This window comes from Mustelus asterias, chromosome 4 (assembly GCF_964213995.1).
Source record: "Mustelus asterias chromosome 4, sMusAst1.hap1.1, whole genome shotgun sequence".
In the NCBI taxonomy this organism is placed as follows: Eukaryota; Metazoa; Chordata; class Chondrichthyes; order Carcharhiniformes; family Triakidae; genus Mustelus; species Mustelus asterias.
This window is the reverse complement of record NC_135804.1, coordinates 64757952-64776558: the sequence shown is the minus strand read 5'-3', so window position 1 is coordinate 64776558 and position 18607 is coordinate 64757952. Positions and strand designations below refer to the sequence as shown.

The 18607-nt window shown below is 49.3% G+C and overlaps 1 protein-coding gene across 2 annotated transcripts in view; it reads right to left on the bottom strand.

Moving 5' to 3' along the window:
- Positions 1-18607, bottom strand: part of setd6 (SET domain containing 6, protein lysine methyltransferase) — a 53255-nt gene that overhangs the window by 25589 nt on the left and 9059 nt on the right. The window contains exons 2-3 of one of the 2 annotated variants that reach the window (XM_078211159.1): positions 18193-18517; positions 3033-3137 (exon numbers count right to left, since the gene is read on the bottom strand). In XM_078211159.1, coding sequence (XP_078067285.1) covers positions 3033-3137; positions 18193-18517 — 430 coding nt within the window. Of the gene's footprint in view, positions 1-3032; positions 3138-8727; positions 8797-18192; positions 18518-18607 lie in introns of those variants that run through there. The other variant, XM_078211158.1, reaches the window with a different exon arrangement.

The following is an 18607-nucleotide window of genomic DNA, read 5'->3' as shown; positions in this document are numbered from 1 at the left end:
ACCTCACATTTATGCCAAAATAGAAAATTGTTGGGGTCTAGTGTGGCCTCATAATGTACCTTGGGGTTTCTGATCTGGTATCCTAACAATGGGAGGAAGACTAACTTTAATGGGATGAGCCAGGATAAATTGGAACCAAAGTTTTACAGGAAAAACTAATGGAACAAACTACAAGGTGGTTCAGGTAGAGGCTAGGTATAATCCAACAAAAGGGGAAAGGCAAGGGAACCAAAATCAAGGGCTCCTTGAACAACAAGGGAGATAGAGAATATGATTAAACAAAACTGATTCGTCAACTAAAATCTTCAAGTCAGAATCAGGCCAAATACAAATGTTAAAAAGGGAACTGAAGAGGAAAATAAGACTGGCAAAGAGAGAATGAGAATTAAGTGGTAGTGAACTCAAGGGAACTCAAAAATCTTCTACCGGCATCTAAATATTAAGCAGGTAGTAAGGGACAACGAGGGTGATAGAATGAAATACTTGGTGAGTAAATTGTATCATTGTTTATTAAGAGGTTGCTGACAGAATATTGATAAAAGTGGAAATGATAGAGGTAATAAATGGGGTGAGAGTTGGTAGGCAGGTAGGAGTTACTGTGATGACCCAGCTGTGCTTAAATGTGGATAAGTCACCCGGTGCGAATGGTTTCATTCCAAGTGATGGAGGAGAATGTGGGTGGACTTGCCATAATCTTCCAATCTTCTCCGAACATGAGGGAGGGCCAGAGGATAGGCAAGTGGCAAATGTGACACTCCTGTTCAAGAAAGGGCGTATGGATATTCCTGGTGACCATAGGTTGGTGAGTAAGGTTTTAGAAACAATAATCAGGGAAAGAAAGTAAACAGACACTGTGCTGTCAGGGAGGTTTTAAACTAATTTGACATGGGGATGATAGCTGTGCAGTTGGGAGCGAGGTTCAGTCAAATATAAAAGGTAAACTAGGTCAGTCCAGCAGACAGAAAAGACCTGGGTATGGTAAGGCACATGGGAGGATTGGAAGGTTAAACTGCATCTATTTTAATGCAAGGAGCCTGTCCGGTAAGATAGATGAACTTAAGAATGGTGATCAGCATGTGGAAATATGATACTGTTGCAATCACTGAGACATGGTTGAAAGGGCAGGACTGGCAACATTGTGCAGTCATCTGTGAACATCCCCATTTCTAACTTTATGATGGAAGGATGGTCATTGATGAAGCAGCTGAAGATGGTTGGGCCTAGGGCACTATCCTGAGGAACTCCCGCAGTGATGTTCTGGAACTGAAATGATTGACATGCAACGACCATCCTTTGTGCCAGTTTTGACTCCAATCAGCGGAGAGTTTTCCCCAATTCCCAACTGACTCCAGTTTTGCTAGTGCGCCTTGATGTGTGCTTGGATCACATGAAGGGATACATCATTGGACTTTGATTCTTGACTTTGGATCCAAGAGAAACAATAATTCTTTTCTCTGTGGCTCATGCACTGTAAATCTTTGTTTTCTCTATCCCTTTTCATAGAAATCATAGAAACCCTACAGTGCAGAAGGAGGCCATTCGGCCCATTGAGTCTGCACCGACCACAATCCCACCCAGGCCCTACCCCCACATATTTACCCACTAATCCCACTAACCTACGCATCTCAGGACTCTAAGGGGCAATTTTTAACCTGGCCAATCAACCTAACCCGCACATCTTTGGACTATGAATGCAAAGGAAGCAACATTGCAACTGTCCTCCCTTGTTTAAGTGCGTGCAAATAAACTAACCTTCCGAGTTAGCTGTGGGGTTATTAATAGAAATTGAAATAAACTGAAATTGAGGGGTTGGGAAATATGCCACCATATAAAAAGGGGAAAGTAAATCAAAAACCTCTCTATTTACAGACACGTGGTGAGAGGAGAAATCAGAGCTGTTTAAATTAACCCCCTTCTGCCGTATCACTACCCATAACTTAAACTAGATCAAGGGATGAGTTCAAAATTAATTTTTTGCTCAGCCACTCATAAAGGCATGGCAGGGTATCATAGTGTCACTGACTGAATCCTATGGCAAGTGGGAACTCCAGGATCCTTCGCTGGACAACTACATTTGCAGCAAGTATCATCAGATGGTGGAGCCCAAGATCTGGTTTTTGGAGCTTCAGTAGCAGCTGGAGTCACTGCAGTGCATGTGAGGCTAAGGGAAGTCAAGGAAGTCATCAGTCTGCAATTAAGGATGTGCAGGCAGAGAGGTAATGGGTGACTGCCAGGCAATTAAGGGAAGAATCGCTTCAGTGCATCTCCTACTGGTATTCCTCTCTGTGACTTGTCTACATAGCTGCACCTCTATCTCCCTCTGATTTTTTTAAAGTTTATTTATTAGTGTCACAAGTAGGCTTACATTAACACTGCAAGTTACTGTGAAAATCCTCCAGTCGCCACGCTCCGACGCCTGTTCTGGTAAATTGACGGAGAATTTAGCATGGCCAATGTACCTAACCAGCACGTCTTTCAAACCGTGGGAGGAAACCGTTCTGAACAGAAGTGAGGGCAACGGTTACTCTGATGTGTACAAGCACAGCCAAGTGAACAGCATCACATTGGTGGCTCTGCTGTTTGAACAGGGAGGGGAAGGAAATAATCCCAATAGGCTATGAAACAGCTAGGGAAAGTTACAAGCACTTCTGCAACAGTCGGTGGTATATTGCCACCCTGGTGCAAGGGTTAAGGGTGTCACTGAGCAGCTGTGGAACATTCTCGGCAGAGGGGTAAACAGCCAGTGATCGTGGTCCATATCAGTAGAACGGGGATGAGGTCCTGCAGGCAGAGATTAGCTAGGAAATCAAAGCCTTTCTTACTCGGGAACAAATGGGCACCGGGTGATTGGTGCTGGTTCCCTGGGCACCGGGTGATTGATAGTGTTCGCCAATCTGGCGTGAGTCAGGACACAGGGAGCAGAATTTTGGATAATCACAAGTTACCGAATGAAACTACACTGACTGCCTCCATAATGTCCTCATGGAGTCTGTTCTACAGACTAAAGTACAGAGCCCAACTCTCTACCTCACCTTTGAGCTGAGCACCAGCCCAGACTGCCTGCACCAGTCCAGGAATTGAACTAGTCCTGTTTCAATCTTCTCTTCTGAATTTTCAGGTGTCTCTGCAGATTCCACCTAAGACATGGGGGAAAATAATTAAACAGATCAGACAGTGTGCATAGAAAGTATGTCCGCACCCAGCTCCCCATTACCTCACTCACACTCCCCATATTCACACTGATAGAAGGCCTCAGCCTCCATTTCTGGTCTGCATTAACGTAATATTCAAACCACACAAGTTCCAGGCAATGACCACCTCGTAATACCTCCCCATGACATCCAATAGCATCAGCATCACCGAATACCCCCACCATCAACATCCTGGCAGTTACCACTGCCCAGAAATTGAACTGGACCAGCCATATAAAAACAGTAGCTACAAGAACAGGTCAGAGGCTGGGAATTCTGCAGTGAGTAACTCACCTCCTCAAAGCCTGTCCACCATCTACAAGGCACAAGTTAGGAGTGTGATGGAATACTCCCCACTTGTCTGGATGAGCACAACTCCAATAACACTCAAGAAGCTCAATATATTCAGGACAAACATAGGAAATAGGGGCAGGAATAGGCCCTTCAGCCCTGCTCCAGCATTCATTATGATCATGGTTGATTATCCAACTTAATTATCTCATTCCACCTTATTTCCCCCTTATTCTTTGATCCCCTTTGCCCCAAAAGCTATATCTAACACCTTCTTGAAAACATATGTTTTGGTCTCAACTGCTTTCTGTGGTAGCAAATTCTATAGGCTTACCACTCTCTGGCTGAAGAAATTTCTCCTCATCTCAGTCCTAAAAGGTTTACCCTGTATCCTTATACTATGACCCTTGGTTCTGCACTCCCCCACTATCGGGAATATGCTTCCTGCATCTACCCTGAGTAGTCCTGTTAATATTTTGTAGGTTTCTATGAGATCTTCCCTCATTCTTCTCAACGTCAGTGAATATAATCCTAACTCACTCAATCTTTCCTCATACGTCAGTCCGCCTTCCCAGGAATCAATCTGGTAAACCTTCTCTGTACTCCCTCTATAGCAAGAACATACTTCCTCAGAAAAGGAGACCAAAACTGCGCACGATATTCCAGGTTTGGCCTCACCAGAGCACTGTAAACTGCATCAAGAGATCCCTGCTCTGTACTCGAATCCTCTTGCTATGAAGGCCAACATAACATTTGCCTTCTTTACCACCTGCTGCACCTGCATGGTTACCTTCAGTGACTGGTGTATGGGGACACCCAGGTCTCGTTCCATGTTCCCCTCTCTTAATCTATAGCCATTCAGATAATAATGTCTTCCTGTTTTTACTACCAAAATGGATAACCTCACATTATCCACATTATACTACATCTGCTATGCGTTTGCCCACTCACTCAAATTACACTGAAGCATCTCTACCTCCTCCTCACAGCTCACCCTCCCAGCCAGCTTTGTCTCATCTGCAAATTGGGAGATATTACATTTAATTCCTTCATCTTAATTATTAATACATATTGTGAATAGCTGGGGTCCTAGCACTGACCTCTGCAGTATCCCACTAGTTATTGCCTGCCATTCATAAAATGTTTATTCCTACTCTTTGTTCCCTGTCTGCCGATCAGTTTGCTATCCATTTCAATACACTAACCCCAATCCCAGGGACTTTAATTTTACACGATAATGGCTGATGTCTGATTGACACTCCATGCACTCCATTCATCACCGATGCATAATGGCAGCAATGTGTACCATCTACAAGATGCACTGCAACAACTCACCAAAGCTCCTTTGACATCACCTTCCAAACCCCTGACCTCTACCATAGGGCAAGAACAGCAGATACCTGGAACCACCACTCCCTGCAAGATCCCCTCCAGGCAACGTACCATCCCGATTCGGAGCCTTCACTGTCCCGAGGTCAAAATCCTGGAACTCCCTCCCTCACTGCACTAGTGTGTACCTACACCATATGGACTGCAGAGGTTCAAGAAGGCAGCTTACCATGACATTCTCAGAGACAATTAGGGATGGGTAGTAAATGTTACCTAGCCAGTGACACTCACATCCCTCAAAAGAATAAATTCATAAAAAGTTGATGGAGGAGCTGGTCATGGGTAGAAAATATTCTGTAGCAAAATGTCCTACAACCAAGGGACAGCCATGTTACATTAAGTAATGATAAACGAGACAGATTTAGTTAACATGCTTAGCAGTGCTTGAATGTTTCAAATAGTGATTGTAGTATGATCAGGTTCAACAAAGAGTTTGGAAGGAAGAAATGTGAAACAGCTAAGATTCTAGATTTGGACAAGGGTGACTTTGATAGGATGAGACAGAGCCTGTCCACAGTAAACAAGGAAAATGTTTAATTGGATAAAACTACAGACGATCAGTGGGAGGTGTTCCATAAAGAATGCAATTTGATATAGAATCAATGTTTAACCCTTTGGGCCAAGAGATACATTTGACAAATGAGACAGCATGGACAATTGAGGTAAAAGACAACAAGAACAAAAGTGTACAAAAATGCACAAATAACTCTGGATTTGTTGTAAATTACTGAAAGATACAAAGAGCAACAAAGGGTGACAAAGCAGATGGCAAAAGCTGCAAAAAGAGATTAAATCTGCAAAGGCTATTAAAATCAACAGAAAAGACTTCCATTATTATATCAGTTAAAAAAGTGGCCAGAAACAATATGAGCCCTTAAAAAACTGATAAATATGATAGCATCAATGACAACAAAGGGTGGACATGATGAATCAGTGTTTACAGCAGAAGAGGTCAGCATGCTGGACATCTTAAGGAAACGATTATTGAATCAGGAACAGCAATTCAACAAAACTAATGTTAGCAAGAAAATAATAGCACCAAAGGACAACAAAATCCCCAGGAGAAGATAATTTCATCAAAGTCAATTTAAAATATTGTAGATCATCCAACTAAAATTTCCAAACCACTGTCAATTTGGGAATCTTTCTAGTTTGGAAAATTATGACAGTACAAAAGTCTCATTGGCCATTTACTGTCTGGTTTACCATGTTCTCTCATCATCTCAGGAACCTACTGAATCCCCAAGAGTGTAATTCTCTGACACACCACACATGAGCAATATGAACTCTCGCCCTCAGCCACTACTGGAGTCTATACAGTCCCACCATACCTCACCACCTTTACTCAATGGTGGAATATCTCAATGTCAGTTGCTCAGCCCTGCGCCCTCACACACTGGGATTGAATGCAGCTCGAGTGATGGGCCAGACCTCCTGATACTGTCCTTGAAATTTTACCATTTCACTTCTTGCAATTTATTTTCAATGCTCCATGTTTCTTTTTCACTCGCTTTTTACATCTTCTCCAGTGGTCTTCCCTCTTCCCCATAATTCTATTGCCCACCACAATCCCCCTTCACTATCTTCCCACCTTCCACCACCCCCACAGCCTTAATCCACCGATCAGCTTTGTTCCTCTCTGAAAGTCCCCCACTGCCTTGGCACACTACTCTGCCACCTAAAAACCCAACTGCCCCAACTCCAATCCCACTGCACCCCCCGCTCCGACCCCGCCACCACCTCAAAACTCAATGTGACCCCCCGATCCCCACTGCAAACCCCACGACCCCATTGTGCCCCCGGCCCCAGCGCCCCGCCCCCCCCACTCCAGCATGCGAGCCCCCCCCGACACCAGCGGGCGCATCCCTCCCGGCCCCAGCGGGCGACCTCCCAGACCCCAGTGGGCGTGCTCGCGCCCACCCCGACCACAGTGGGCACACCCCCCCGACCCGAGCGGGCGCGCGCGCCCCCACCCGACCCCCAGTACGCGCCCCCCCGACCCCAGCGCGCCCCCCCGACCCCAGCGCGCCCCCCCGACCCCAGCGCGCCCCCCCGACCCCAGCGCGCCCCCCGACCCCAGCGCGCGCCCCCCCGACCCCAGCGCACGCGCCCCCGACCCCAGCGCGCGCCCCCCCCGACCCCAGCGCGCGCCCCCCCGACCCCAGCGCGCATCCCCCGACCCCAGCGCGCCTCCCCCGACCCCAGCGCGCACCCCCCCCCGACACCAGCGCGCGCGCCCCCGACCCCAGCGCGCGCGCCCCCCGACCCCAGCGCGCGCCCCCCGACCCCAGCGCACGCGCCCCCGACCCCAGTGCGCCTCCCCCGACCCCAGCGCGCCTCCCCCGACCCCAGCGCGCGCGCCCCCCGACCCCAGCGCGCGCCCCCCCGACCCCAGCGCACGCGCCCCCCGACCCCAGCGCACGCGCCCCCGACCCCAGCGCGTGTCCCCCCGACCCCAGCGCGCGCCCCCCCCCGATCCCAGCGCGCCTCCCCCGACCCCAGCGTGCCCGCCCCCGACCCCGGCGCGCGCGCCCCCGACCCCGGCGCGCGCGCCCCCGACCCCGGCGCGCCCCCCCCCCGACCCCGGCGCGCGCGCCCCCGACCCCGGCGCGCCCCCCCCCCGACCCCGGCGCGCCCCCCCCCCGACCCCGGCGCGCCCCCCCCCGACCCCAGCGCGCCCCCCCCGGACACCAGCACGCCTCCCCCGACCCCAGCGCGCACGCCCCCCCACCCCCGAGCACGCGCCCCCCCACCCCCGAGCACGCGCCCCCCCACCCCCGAGTGCGCCCCCCCACCCCCGAGCGCGCGCCCCCCCCGCCCCCGAGCGCGCGCCCCCCCCGCCCCCGAGCGCGCGCCCCCCCCGCCCCCGAGCGCGCGCCCCCCCGCCCCCGAGCGCGCGCCCCCCCGCCCCCGAGCGCGCGCCCCCCCGCCCCCGAGCGCGCGCCCCCCCCGCCCCCGAGCGCGCGCCCCCCCCGCCCCCGAGCGCGCGCCCCCCCCGCCCCCGAGCGCGCGCCCCCCCCGCCCCCGAGCGCGCGCCCCCCCCCGCCCCCGAGCGCGCGCCCCCCCCGCCCCCGAGCGCGCGCCCCCCCCGCCCCCGAGCGCGCGCGTCCCCCCGTCCCCGAGCGCGCGCCCCCCCGCCCCCGAGCGCGCGCCCCCCCGCCCCCGAGCGCGCGCGCGCCCCCCCGCCCCCGAGCGCGCGCCCCCCCCGCCCCCGAACGCGCGCCCCCCCGCCCCCGAGCGCGCGCCCCCCCCACCCCCGAGCGCGCGCCCCCCCCCACCCCCGAGCGCGCGCCCCCCCCACCCCCGAGCGCGCGCCCCCCCCACCCCCGAGCGCGCGCGCCCCCCCCACCCCCGAGCGCGCGCGCGCCCCCCCCACCCCCGAGCGCGCGCGCGCGCCCCCCCACCCCCGAGCGTGCGCCCCCCCCACCCCCGAGCACACGCACCCCCCCACCCCCGAGCACGCGCACCCCCGACCCCCAAGCGCGCCCCCCGAGCGCGCGCCCCCCGACCCCCCGAGCGCGCGCGCCCCCGACCCCCGAGCGCGCGCCCCCGACCCCCCGAGCGCGCGCCCCCGACCCCCCGACCCCGGAGCGCGCGCGCACCCGACCCCCGAGCGCGCGCGCCCCCGACCCCCCGAGCGCGCGCGCCCCGACCCCCGAGCGCGCGCCCCCCGACCCCCGCGGACCACTTTAACTTGTCCCACAACCTCTGCCCCCCCCCCCAATGTTCGGTTCCAGCTGAAGATATTTCTGCCCAAACTCGGGGGAACGGAGGATCCGCTGCAGAGAGCGGGGAGGGCAAGGGCAAGGCCGGGCCGGGGAGGGGAGGGGAGGCTCCGCCCGGGTTTTTCTCCCACCTTCAGCCGCTTCGCTCGCGCCGCCATCCCGAATCCGCCCGGCACCGGCTCACTTCCGGCCCAGGAACATTTCCGGGTCAAAGGACAGAGGCTGCCTCCATTGCCAACATGCCAGTTCCATTCACTAACTCACCAGACCTGTCCCTTTCATCCTCTACAGACTCCCCAACCTTCCCCTCACTCTGAACTTGTTTAAAAATGGTTCACCTCTTAAATTTTCTGGTGGAAGGTCATCAAACTGAAATATTGGGGGTGATTCTCTGACCTCGCCGTGCCTGGTGTAGATCGCGCAGATCCCAGAGTATAACATGCATGCCTAAAAATCAGCTTTGCGCCCAGCGCCAGGCTACGATCCCTAACTTTCTTTCCACTGATCGTGCCCAGAAACAACATGAGGCTGATTAGCATATTTAAAATAATATTTAAATATGCACAGCCCATTCGACTCCCAGTGTACGGGATCTTCTGGCCTTTGGATGCGGTGCAAGCCTGGTGAGAATCAGTACTGGTCTCCACTTGCTGAGACCTGGCGCGATGGCCACGCTGCGGCGCTGAGAGGCCATTGAAGCCCCTGGATGGTTGGGGGCTTGGTCGGGCAGTTCCCATTGGGTAGTGCCCACCGGACACCCTGGCAGTGGCCACCAGGCACCCCAGTAGTGCCTGTTGGGCACTGCCAGTGTGCCAGAGGTCAGGGGCAGTGCCAAGGGGATGGGGCCTGAATGCGGGCTATAATATGGGGGCTATAACAAGGGGGATATGCAGGGGGTAGATCATGTTGGGGGTCATGATTGGAGGCATGTCAGGGGTCAGGCAGGGGACCCATCTGGAGAACCCCAATTCCCCGATGACCCGTGTCAGTGAGGGAGTGGGGTAACATGTCACCAATGTTTGTATGGACAGGAAGGGGATCTTCCAGTGCACGCTGAGATTGGTGTGCCCTTGCAGAACAGCACCCGAGCGCTCTGAAGCCAGGGTCACTGGCATGTTTAAGCCCCTTGCCCCCAGTATCGGTGCGAAATTCCCAACTCTCCAAAAAAGTGACTTTGTATGGGAGGACTGTAGTGCGGAGCGCACCTAAGAGACTGGCATGGATTGCTCCATTATTTTCGCTGTTATAACATTTAGTCGTTTTTAAGAATTCCACCCATTAACTCTGTTTCTCTCTCTACAGATATCACCTGACCTGCTACATATTTCCAGCATTTTCTGTTTCTTGTCCCAAGTTTTCAATCCCAAGATATCTTCATGGAAGCGACGACCATACTTACAATGCTCTTGAGACACATACTTCACACAAAGCAAAGGTGAACAAAACAAATGCAAACCCAGGCCAATTCATGAGAGACCCAATTGAAAAGTTCCTTTCTTTCCTCTTTCACTGATGTAGGCAAAGCCTAAAGCTGAATCGGCAGTGAATGTCACAGGATACCTCCCTCTTGTAAGAGGTGATCTCTGCCCCATTCATAGACAGGTCCAACTCTCGCTAAAAGGAATACAGCGAATTAGCTTGCATCACTGTAACCAGCAATTTATTCCACAGGTCTCACCCCTCCCCTCCACAAAGACCATCTAACATGAAATCTAGTTCTGTTCTTACATAATTTAAGAAAACTTTAGAAGATTATAGTTAGGTAACTGCAATGTTCTCAACAATTACTTTAAAAATTCTTAAATGGAAACCATCTGGTTCTCAGGATTTGCCCCTTTTTTTCTGCTATTCATTTTTCCATTATTTTTATCCTGCCTACGTTAATTTTATTGAGTCCAGAACCTGATTCAATAATAGTTTCCTTGGGAAGTTTGGCATACTGACTGCTTCCTCTATATAAATACTGGTACAAAGTCATTGTTTATCATGTCAACCATTTCCTTATTTTCATTGGCATTATAAGCGTTCTCAGTTTTCAAGAAGCTCACATAGCTTTTGACCCCTTTTTTCTAATATCATTTTGAATATTTTGTGTTGATTTTGATTACGTTTGAAAATTTATTTTCATACATCCTATTTGTAGCTCTTACTATTTGTTTTGATACCCTCATAAGTGTTGGAGGGTCTGGTCTTCTTGGTCTATGATGTGTAAGTACTGATTTGGGACTTTGCTTTCGTGTAAGGCATTTGCCTTCTTAGCTAAGGTTCAGAGGTCCCTTACGGAACAGACACTGTACACAGATGCAGACGTCTCGAATAGCAACGGTTTATTCAGAGTCCATACAAGCATATGCAGGGAGACCGCTACTCCTAATCAGTCTGGAGAGCGATCTGACAATGTTATACAAAGCTCATGTATTTATAAAGTTCTTGTCACACACACCTTAGACATCCTCCAAAAGTACATCATGTGCTATTACAGTTTTCAAAAATAAATGCAAAGTACACAGTTATCTAATCATATTTTCACTTGACTATATTATCTCTAGTTATAGGTTGCGACATATCGAAAAGTATCTGTACACCATTCGTCAGAAAATAAACTGCCATTCTGCCAACAGTTTGCTACGTCCTACCTACTCAACACTTTTTTAACCCTTATTGTATTTTCCTTTGATTATTAAATTCTTTTTTCCCATATTCAGAATTTTTCTACAACATAAGGATCTCCTATTTTTTGCAATATGCCTTTTCATTTAATTTTATGTTGTCTCTTACCTCTTGTTTTTTTGGTAGCGCTCTTGGCCTTTCAGAGTATAAACAAAAGTAAAGTTTATTTATTAGTCACAAGTAGGCTTTACACTGCACTGGTCCTGCATTACAATAAATTATTGTTTGAACACCTCCCGCTGAATTAATGTTGAATTATCCATAAATAGATTTGCCCAGTTTACTGCAGTCTTTGTCTCAAGCTATCAAAGTCAGCATTCTCTAAATCCCTTAGTAGCTGTTTCATGTTTCCCACTCTCAAAAACTGTGTTCAACCTGATTATATTATGATCACTGCTTGATAGATGTTGCCATACTGTTTTGCTATTAATTAAATCTAATGTTACCTGCCCACTTGTTGATTGTAGACATAGTGGGGGCGATTCTCCCAAAAGTGCTGAATTGGCAAGAAAACTGGCCTAGATCACGACTGGTTTTTTTCAGTGCAACTTCAGACCTGAATCTCCTCACTCTCTGCAATGCAGAGGACACAATCGTGAATATCATTAAAAACCCAAGGGCGCGGAGCCTATTTGCACCAGAGTCTGACAGCTCCGGAACTCTGCGTATGCGCAGTGGTCCCGATCTGTCAGTCTCCCTGTTTGCTGGCCAGCTCAATCGCTGGCCAGCCCCAGATCCCCACAGTGCTCCCCTTACAGTTCCCCCCCCAACCCCGCCATGGCCCAATTGCGGCCCCCATGACAATTCCCGGGCCAGGCCTGACGTTCCCCCACCCCCCAGAGTGCCCCGACATTCAGCCCACCCCCCCCAGCAGTGGCGATCCCCCAACCCCCCTCCACCACATCAGCTACTCCCCCCCCCCCCCCCCCCCCCGTCCCAATTGCTGGCCTCCCTCCAGCCCAGACTGATCGACATGCAGAGTTGCAGCGGGACCCTTCACCCCCACGAATCGCCCCAGGCTCTGCCCACCACTGGCCCTGCCCAATGGGCAGTGCCAAGGTGCCCCCTTGGCATGAGCACTTTTCCCCTTGGACAGTGCCAGGGGGCACAGGTGGCACTGCCAGGGTGCCCATACCCAGGGGGCACCCCCCCACCACCTGACTCCCTGGAGGGCCCTGATTTTGGTGGGGTCTCCCGCTAGTTCCCCGAATGTGGGGAGCTATTCTAAACCCCGCTGGAGTGAAGTACTCCTGGCGGGGTGTTAGATGCTATCAGGCCAGGCAAGTTCCATGCCGGGTCTGATAATGACATTTAAACTACATTTAAAAAATATTTGAAACAGATTATAATCACTTATCTGTCTTTCCGCCGGTTTCCAGCGCAGTCCCGACTGCACCTGTTCCCTGGCTCTGGGAGACATGCATGTGTCAGGAACGCATGCATGAATCCCACGAAATGGCCGACACGGTCCGATTCTCCGGACCAGACCCGCCAGAAAATTTGCGGGTCACGATGGGAGAATCGCCCCCATTGTTGCAGAAAATTATCCTGGACACACTCAAGAAATTCACTAGCATTCTGACATGCGAGTCTACTTATCCCCATCTATACGAAACTAAACCCATGCTTGTCTAATCTCAGCACTTAAACAAGCTCCCAATTTAAGCAACTTCCAAGGGGCCTGGAGAGTACCAGGAACTGGGAGTTAAATTGAAGAATAGAACCTCAAGGAATTATAATCTCTGGATTATAAACTTAGCCGGTGAAAACTGTCACTGGGTGAAACAGTTGAGGGAGGTGAACAGGTGGCAGATGGGAGAGAGAATAGAGCCAACATTTCAAGCCTGATAAAGGGTCATCCAGACTCGAAACGTTAGCTATATTCTCTCTCCACAGATGCTGTCAGATCTGCTGAGATTTTCCAGCATTTTTTGTTTCAGATTCCAGCATCCACAGTATTTTGCTTTTATTTATTAAGGTAGCTGAAGGAGTGGTGTGGGAAAGAGGCGTTCTATTCCATGAGATGCTAGCATCAAAACTGGAACTGGAAGGAACTGTACCACTGGGACAGAGTCCACCTGAACAATACTGGGACTACGGTCTGAGTGGAAAGGTTAAATAACACGGGGGCAATTCTCCCGGCCTGCTACGCTGCTTGAGTAGCGCAGCAGGCCATAAGATATCAGCAAGGGCCTGTAGCGAGATTTGCGACCAGCATCCAGCTGATTGGCTTGCTAAGCCATTTTAGAGGGCAGTTAAGAGTTTGAAATCACATGTAGCTGATACTAGCTTTCAATTCCAGATTTATTATGGTAGGATTGGAATCCATGTCCCCAGAGCATCAGCCTGGGCGTCTGATTTACTCTCCAGTGACACTACTACATCACCGTCACTTCCCACTGAGCCTCAATGCCTTTTCTTTCTGATGTTATTAGTCCCAACATTGGTCACCTCGACTGGTTGCACTGCCAGACCGTCTGAGTCCAGCTTTTTATTTTTACTTCAGATTTCCAGCATTTGCAGTATTTTGCTTTTGTGAATGTATCTGCATGAATGTCAATCTGTATGTATGTGTCAGTGAGAATTTGTACGTGTTTAGATCTTTGTGAATGTATTTGTATCTGTGTGCGTGCATTTGTATGTGTATTTGTATGTGTGAATGTATTTGTATCTGTGTATGTGTCAATATCTGTGTGCGCATTTGTATCTATGAATTTGTGTGTGTGTGTATTTGTATGTATTTGTATCTGTGTGTGTATCTGTATCTATGTGTACGTGTCAATGTGTGTGTATCGGAGGTTGGTTGCTAGGCATGCACTCAGTGATGTCACAAAACAGTGACATTTACGTGAATATTGTGACATCATTCAATGTAACCTAGAAGCAGTGACATTTCTCAGTGTCGATCAGTGAGCCACCAATCATATCTTCCCTGTGATTCTGAGCTGCTCAGATTCGTGTCCACAGTGAATCCACTCAACTCAACACTAGCTTCAAAAGATGGCTATGATACTTCACCAGGGAGATCACAGGTTGGTCAGGAATGGTGAAGGAAAAGTTTAATTCACAGCTGGAGAGGATTCACATCCTGGAGCTCCAGGATAGGAACAAAGAGGAGGAGGTCATTCAGGCCCTCTCGCTTACTCTACTGTTCAATTTGCGACTGACCTATATCTTAACTACATCTACCCACCTTTGTTCATTACCCCTTAGCACCCTTGTCGAACAAAACTAATTTTGAGGTCGAGCTATGCAGATATGGTTCAGCTGAGACCTGTTAACAAGTGTCTAATGCAAGTTGAAGCAGTTTGACACATGGAGTGCATTCACACAAGAAAACATTAATCCCATTGGTGAAACATTCATTTTGGTCTGATTGCCCACTTCTCAGTAAGGTTGCCTCCCTTGTGAAGAGGGATGGGGTGCAAACAATTTAGGGGCCATGTTTATTGGGCATGAGCATCAAGCTCCAGACAAGTCTTCACGTGATTGTTTCAATGGTCATGGCTTATCAGCCACAAATGCTTGTAATCATGGAATTGGTGTGAGGCTGGGCCAGCGTCTAGGCCAGCTTCTATGCTAAAAGGGGCTGGCTGATCGCAGCCTGACTGAGGGTAAGATGGTGTCATGGTGCTCAATTCAGCTACATCCTCAGCTATGCTCTATGCGTCCAGATGTAAATCTCCTCTTTCGTCCCTCATCAACACCACCACTCCCCTTATTATTTATATGCCTATAGAAGACTTTTGGATTCCCCTTAAATGGCAGGTACTATTTATATTACTTGCCATTTTAACAGTCCAAGCCTAGATGTAGTGCAGAGTTTGCTTTATATGATTACAGACTGCTTCGTTACCTGAGGAATTGTGAATGGGGCTGAACAATCACCAGTGAACATCACTTCTGACATGATGATGATCATTGATGGCTGGGCTAAGAACACTTCACTGACAAATTCCTGAAGCAAAGTTCTGAGGCTGAGATAATTGTTGGCCAATAACCACAATGTATGCTAGGAATGACTCCAGCCTGCAGAGTTCCCAGTGACTTTGGCCTTACAGGACTCCTTCATGTCAAAGGCGGTCACTCCCTATCACAGGAATTCTGTTTTTCTGTCCATCTTGGAACCAAGGCTCAGGAACTGGGTGGTTCTGGCAGAACCCAAGCTGAGCATTGGTGAGCTGGTTGTGTGTGGGCAAATGCCACTTGACAGTACTGTTGATGACTCCTTCCACCATGAATGGGAGTACGTGGATAAGATGGTAATTGGTACGATTGGATTTGCCCTGCATTTTATCAACACGACATACCTGGGCAATTTTCCCCATTGACAGCTAGCTGCTAAGGTTATAACATCCTGGAACATCTTGGCTAGAGGTGCGGCTAGTTCTGAAGCACAGGTCTCAGCGCTGCAGCCAGGATGTTTTGAGGACACTTAGCCTTTGCTCATAGTTCTTTCTGGATATCACATGCAGCAAGTAGAATTGGCTGGCATCTTCTGATGATGGGGACGTGTGAAGGAGGCCGAGAAGGACTTCTGTCTGAAGATGGTTGCAAACGTCTTTTACACTCACATGCTGGGTTCTGCCACAATTTTTCTGTCTCGTATCACACTTTGGTTCTGCATGTTGGAGGAGGAGCCCGGGGAAGGAACGTGCTATGAGGGGCATCTTGATTTCAGTGCAACAGGGAAGAGAAAAGTTATGTAGAAAAATCTATTAGAAACACAGAAGCAACGAGAAAGCAAAGCTCAGATCACAGTGATATCAAATTATGAGGGCAGTGGCCATGGAAGCCTGTATTGATTCAGCGTCACAGCTGAGTATGTTTGTGTGTTCTATTACAGAGGGATCATATAAGAATCTTTAACAATAATGAGAAATATTTTCTTTCACAATTACACCAGTGTAGGCTGTGCTGACAGATGCAATTTCATAGAATTTCGACAAGTGAAGGAGGCCATTCAGCCCATCATGCCTGCACCAACAACAATCTCACCCAGACCTTATTCCTGTAATGCCACACATTTACCCTGCTAGTTCCCCTGACACTAAGGGGCAATTTACCATGGCCAATCAACCTAACCTGCATATCTTTGGACTGGAGGAATCTCACACAGACACTGGGAGAACGTGGAAACTCCACACAGTCACCCAAAGCCGAAATGGAACCCGGCCTCTGGCACTGTGAGGCAGCAGTGCTAACCACTGTGCCACCGTGCCACCCCTCTCTTCCTAATGTGTTGGAGTTCCACACGCACTGGCAGTCTTTCTAGTGGCTGCTTCATACGACCATTATTTGAGAGTTTTGACAATGCTGGAAAGGGCATTAAACTGCCTGCTCCAAACCTGCCTTCACCCAACAGCCACAAAAGTATACATCCCGTCGGAGTTACAAGGGATTCTGATAGCAATCATAAGGGGAAAAAAAAATAAAAATTTTCTTATTATTTAACCCAAAAGAACTAGATAAACGATAGTACCCCATTACTAATTGGAACTTTACATCTGATTCATCTTAATGCTCTACAGTGTAACTCAGCACAGCTATCACTTAGCATGATTGTCCCAGGTTACAACTGAGCATGTGTAAAACAATGACAGAACCATCATCAGGAATTTAGATTTTATTTGTAAAAATAAACAAACAGACAAGCTGAATTAATAGACTGGTTGAACTTTTCCCATAGTAAGCATTCTGCATCAAGTGTACCCCGGTTTGGTAGGGATATAGAGCAAACATCCTGCTGCGTTGCCCAATAATCTGTCGTAGCCCTCTACTGCAATAGGGTGAAGTACAATACACCAGCTGCCTTCGCACCACCAGCAGAACTGAGTTCTGAGCAATTTTCTGTTGAAGGTTGATGCTCTATGCTACTGAGTTGAGATTTCCCAAGCCAATTTAACACAATGGCCTCACAGCCACCAGCTATTCACCTCATCAATCTGGGCTCCAATGCAATGCAAATTTCTCAGGTGACACTCACTCAATGCTAATTCTCTCTGTACCAAGCAGTTTTTTCTTGCTTCTACCTTAGTACAAATAAGAACTATCATCTGGGACCAGCTGGAGAAGATATATATCCATTAAATAGACTACATTTCTTAATATCCCACAAGGATTATTTAGGCTAAATGTCAGACTGATACCAGACAGACTGTTGTCTAATTCATAGCCTCACAGAGAAGTAATCTTGTTTGAGGAAGGCGGGGAATAAATGTTGAGACCAGGCAAAAATAAGCAGTGAAGAGAGACTGGTATATCATTTGAGATTTCAATTTTTAATACTCTGCTTCACTTGAAGGCCAGGCTGTACTGGAGTGCAACTTTATTTGCACTGTGAGCCTAGACTGCAGGGGAATTGCTGTTGAGCCAAGAAGCTAATTGTGTCCCAACATCCACACTTCCAACAGGAGTGAGTGAACAGCAACTAGCAACAGGAACCCCGAGTGATTATCCCTTCCCCAGCTAGGGGCATTGAAGTTAATCGCAGTTCCCCAACATCAGCATCAGTGTAGATCAAGCAACACAGCACAGAGGGAGGAACTGAACCTGCCACTTCAATCTTCATGCCAATAGCGTGTGGTCCCACGTCAGTTAACTTTTAACAAAGGATATTTTATAACTTGAATCGCGTAAATGCAATTAACACAATGGTAAAAAAAAATTGAAATTGAAACTTTTTTTAGACAAGTATTCACTGAATGTCTAGATTGTATCTAAGCCTTACTGACAAGCTGTGGGATCTTTCTCTTAATGGATTTGGTTAGACACTGCTGGACTACAGAGTACAGCTTCTGACAGCCCTCAACACAAGCCTTGATTGCTTCCACCGATGTCTGCTCCTGCCATTCTCCTTTAGACACCAGTCCTGAGATTTGATTAAGGGTGGGTAACAATGCCACAGTTAAGCTGCCATTATCCACCTCCTGGGAGCTGGATGCACTGTACTCCTCGGCTGCAGTTGGGTCCAGAAGGGAAACATCTCCACACTGTCTCAGGGAGCAACCCACCACCACGTCAAACATCTCGATGCCTGCTTCTGCCAGTGCAATGGAGGCACAAGTCAAAGCAGCTGCCAAGGTGGAGCCATCATTCTCCAGAACCATCACATACACCTCAATCTGGGATCGAGGGTACTTGTGGAGGCAGATGGCAGGTTGTAAACTCTGTTCCATGATCGACGAGTACTCCTTCTCCAGGTTGCCCTGTATCCAGGCTGCTCTCTTCTTGCAAGAGAATGGGGCAAATCTACAAGGTGGGGAAAAAGAAAATACTTTGAATTTATTCATCTGATACTCAAAAAAATAGCCTATGAGAAGAGGGCAAGGGAATGGGACT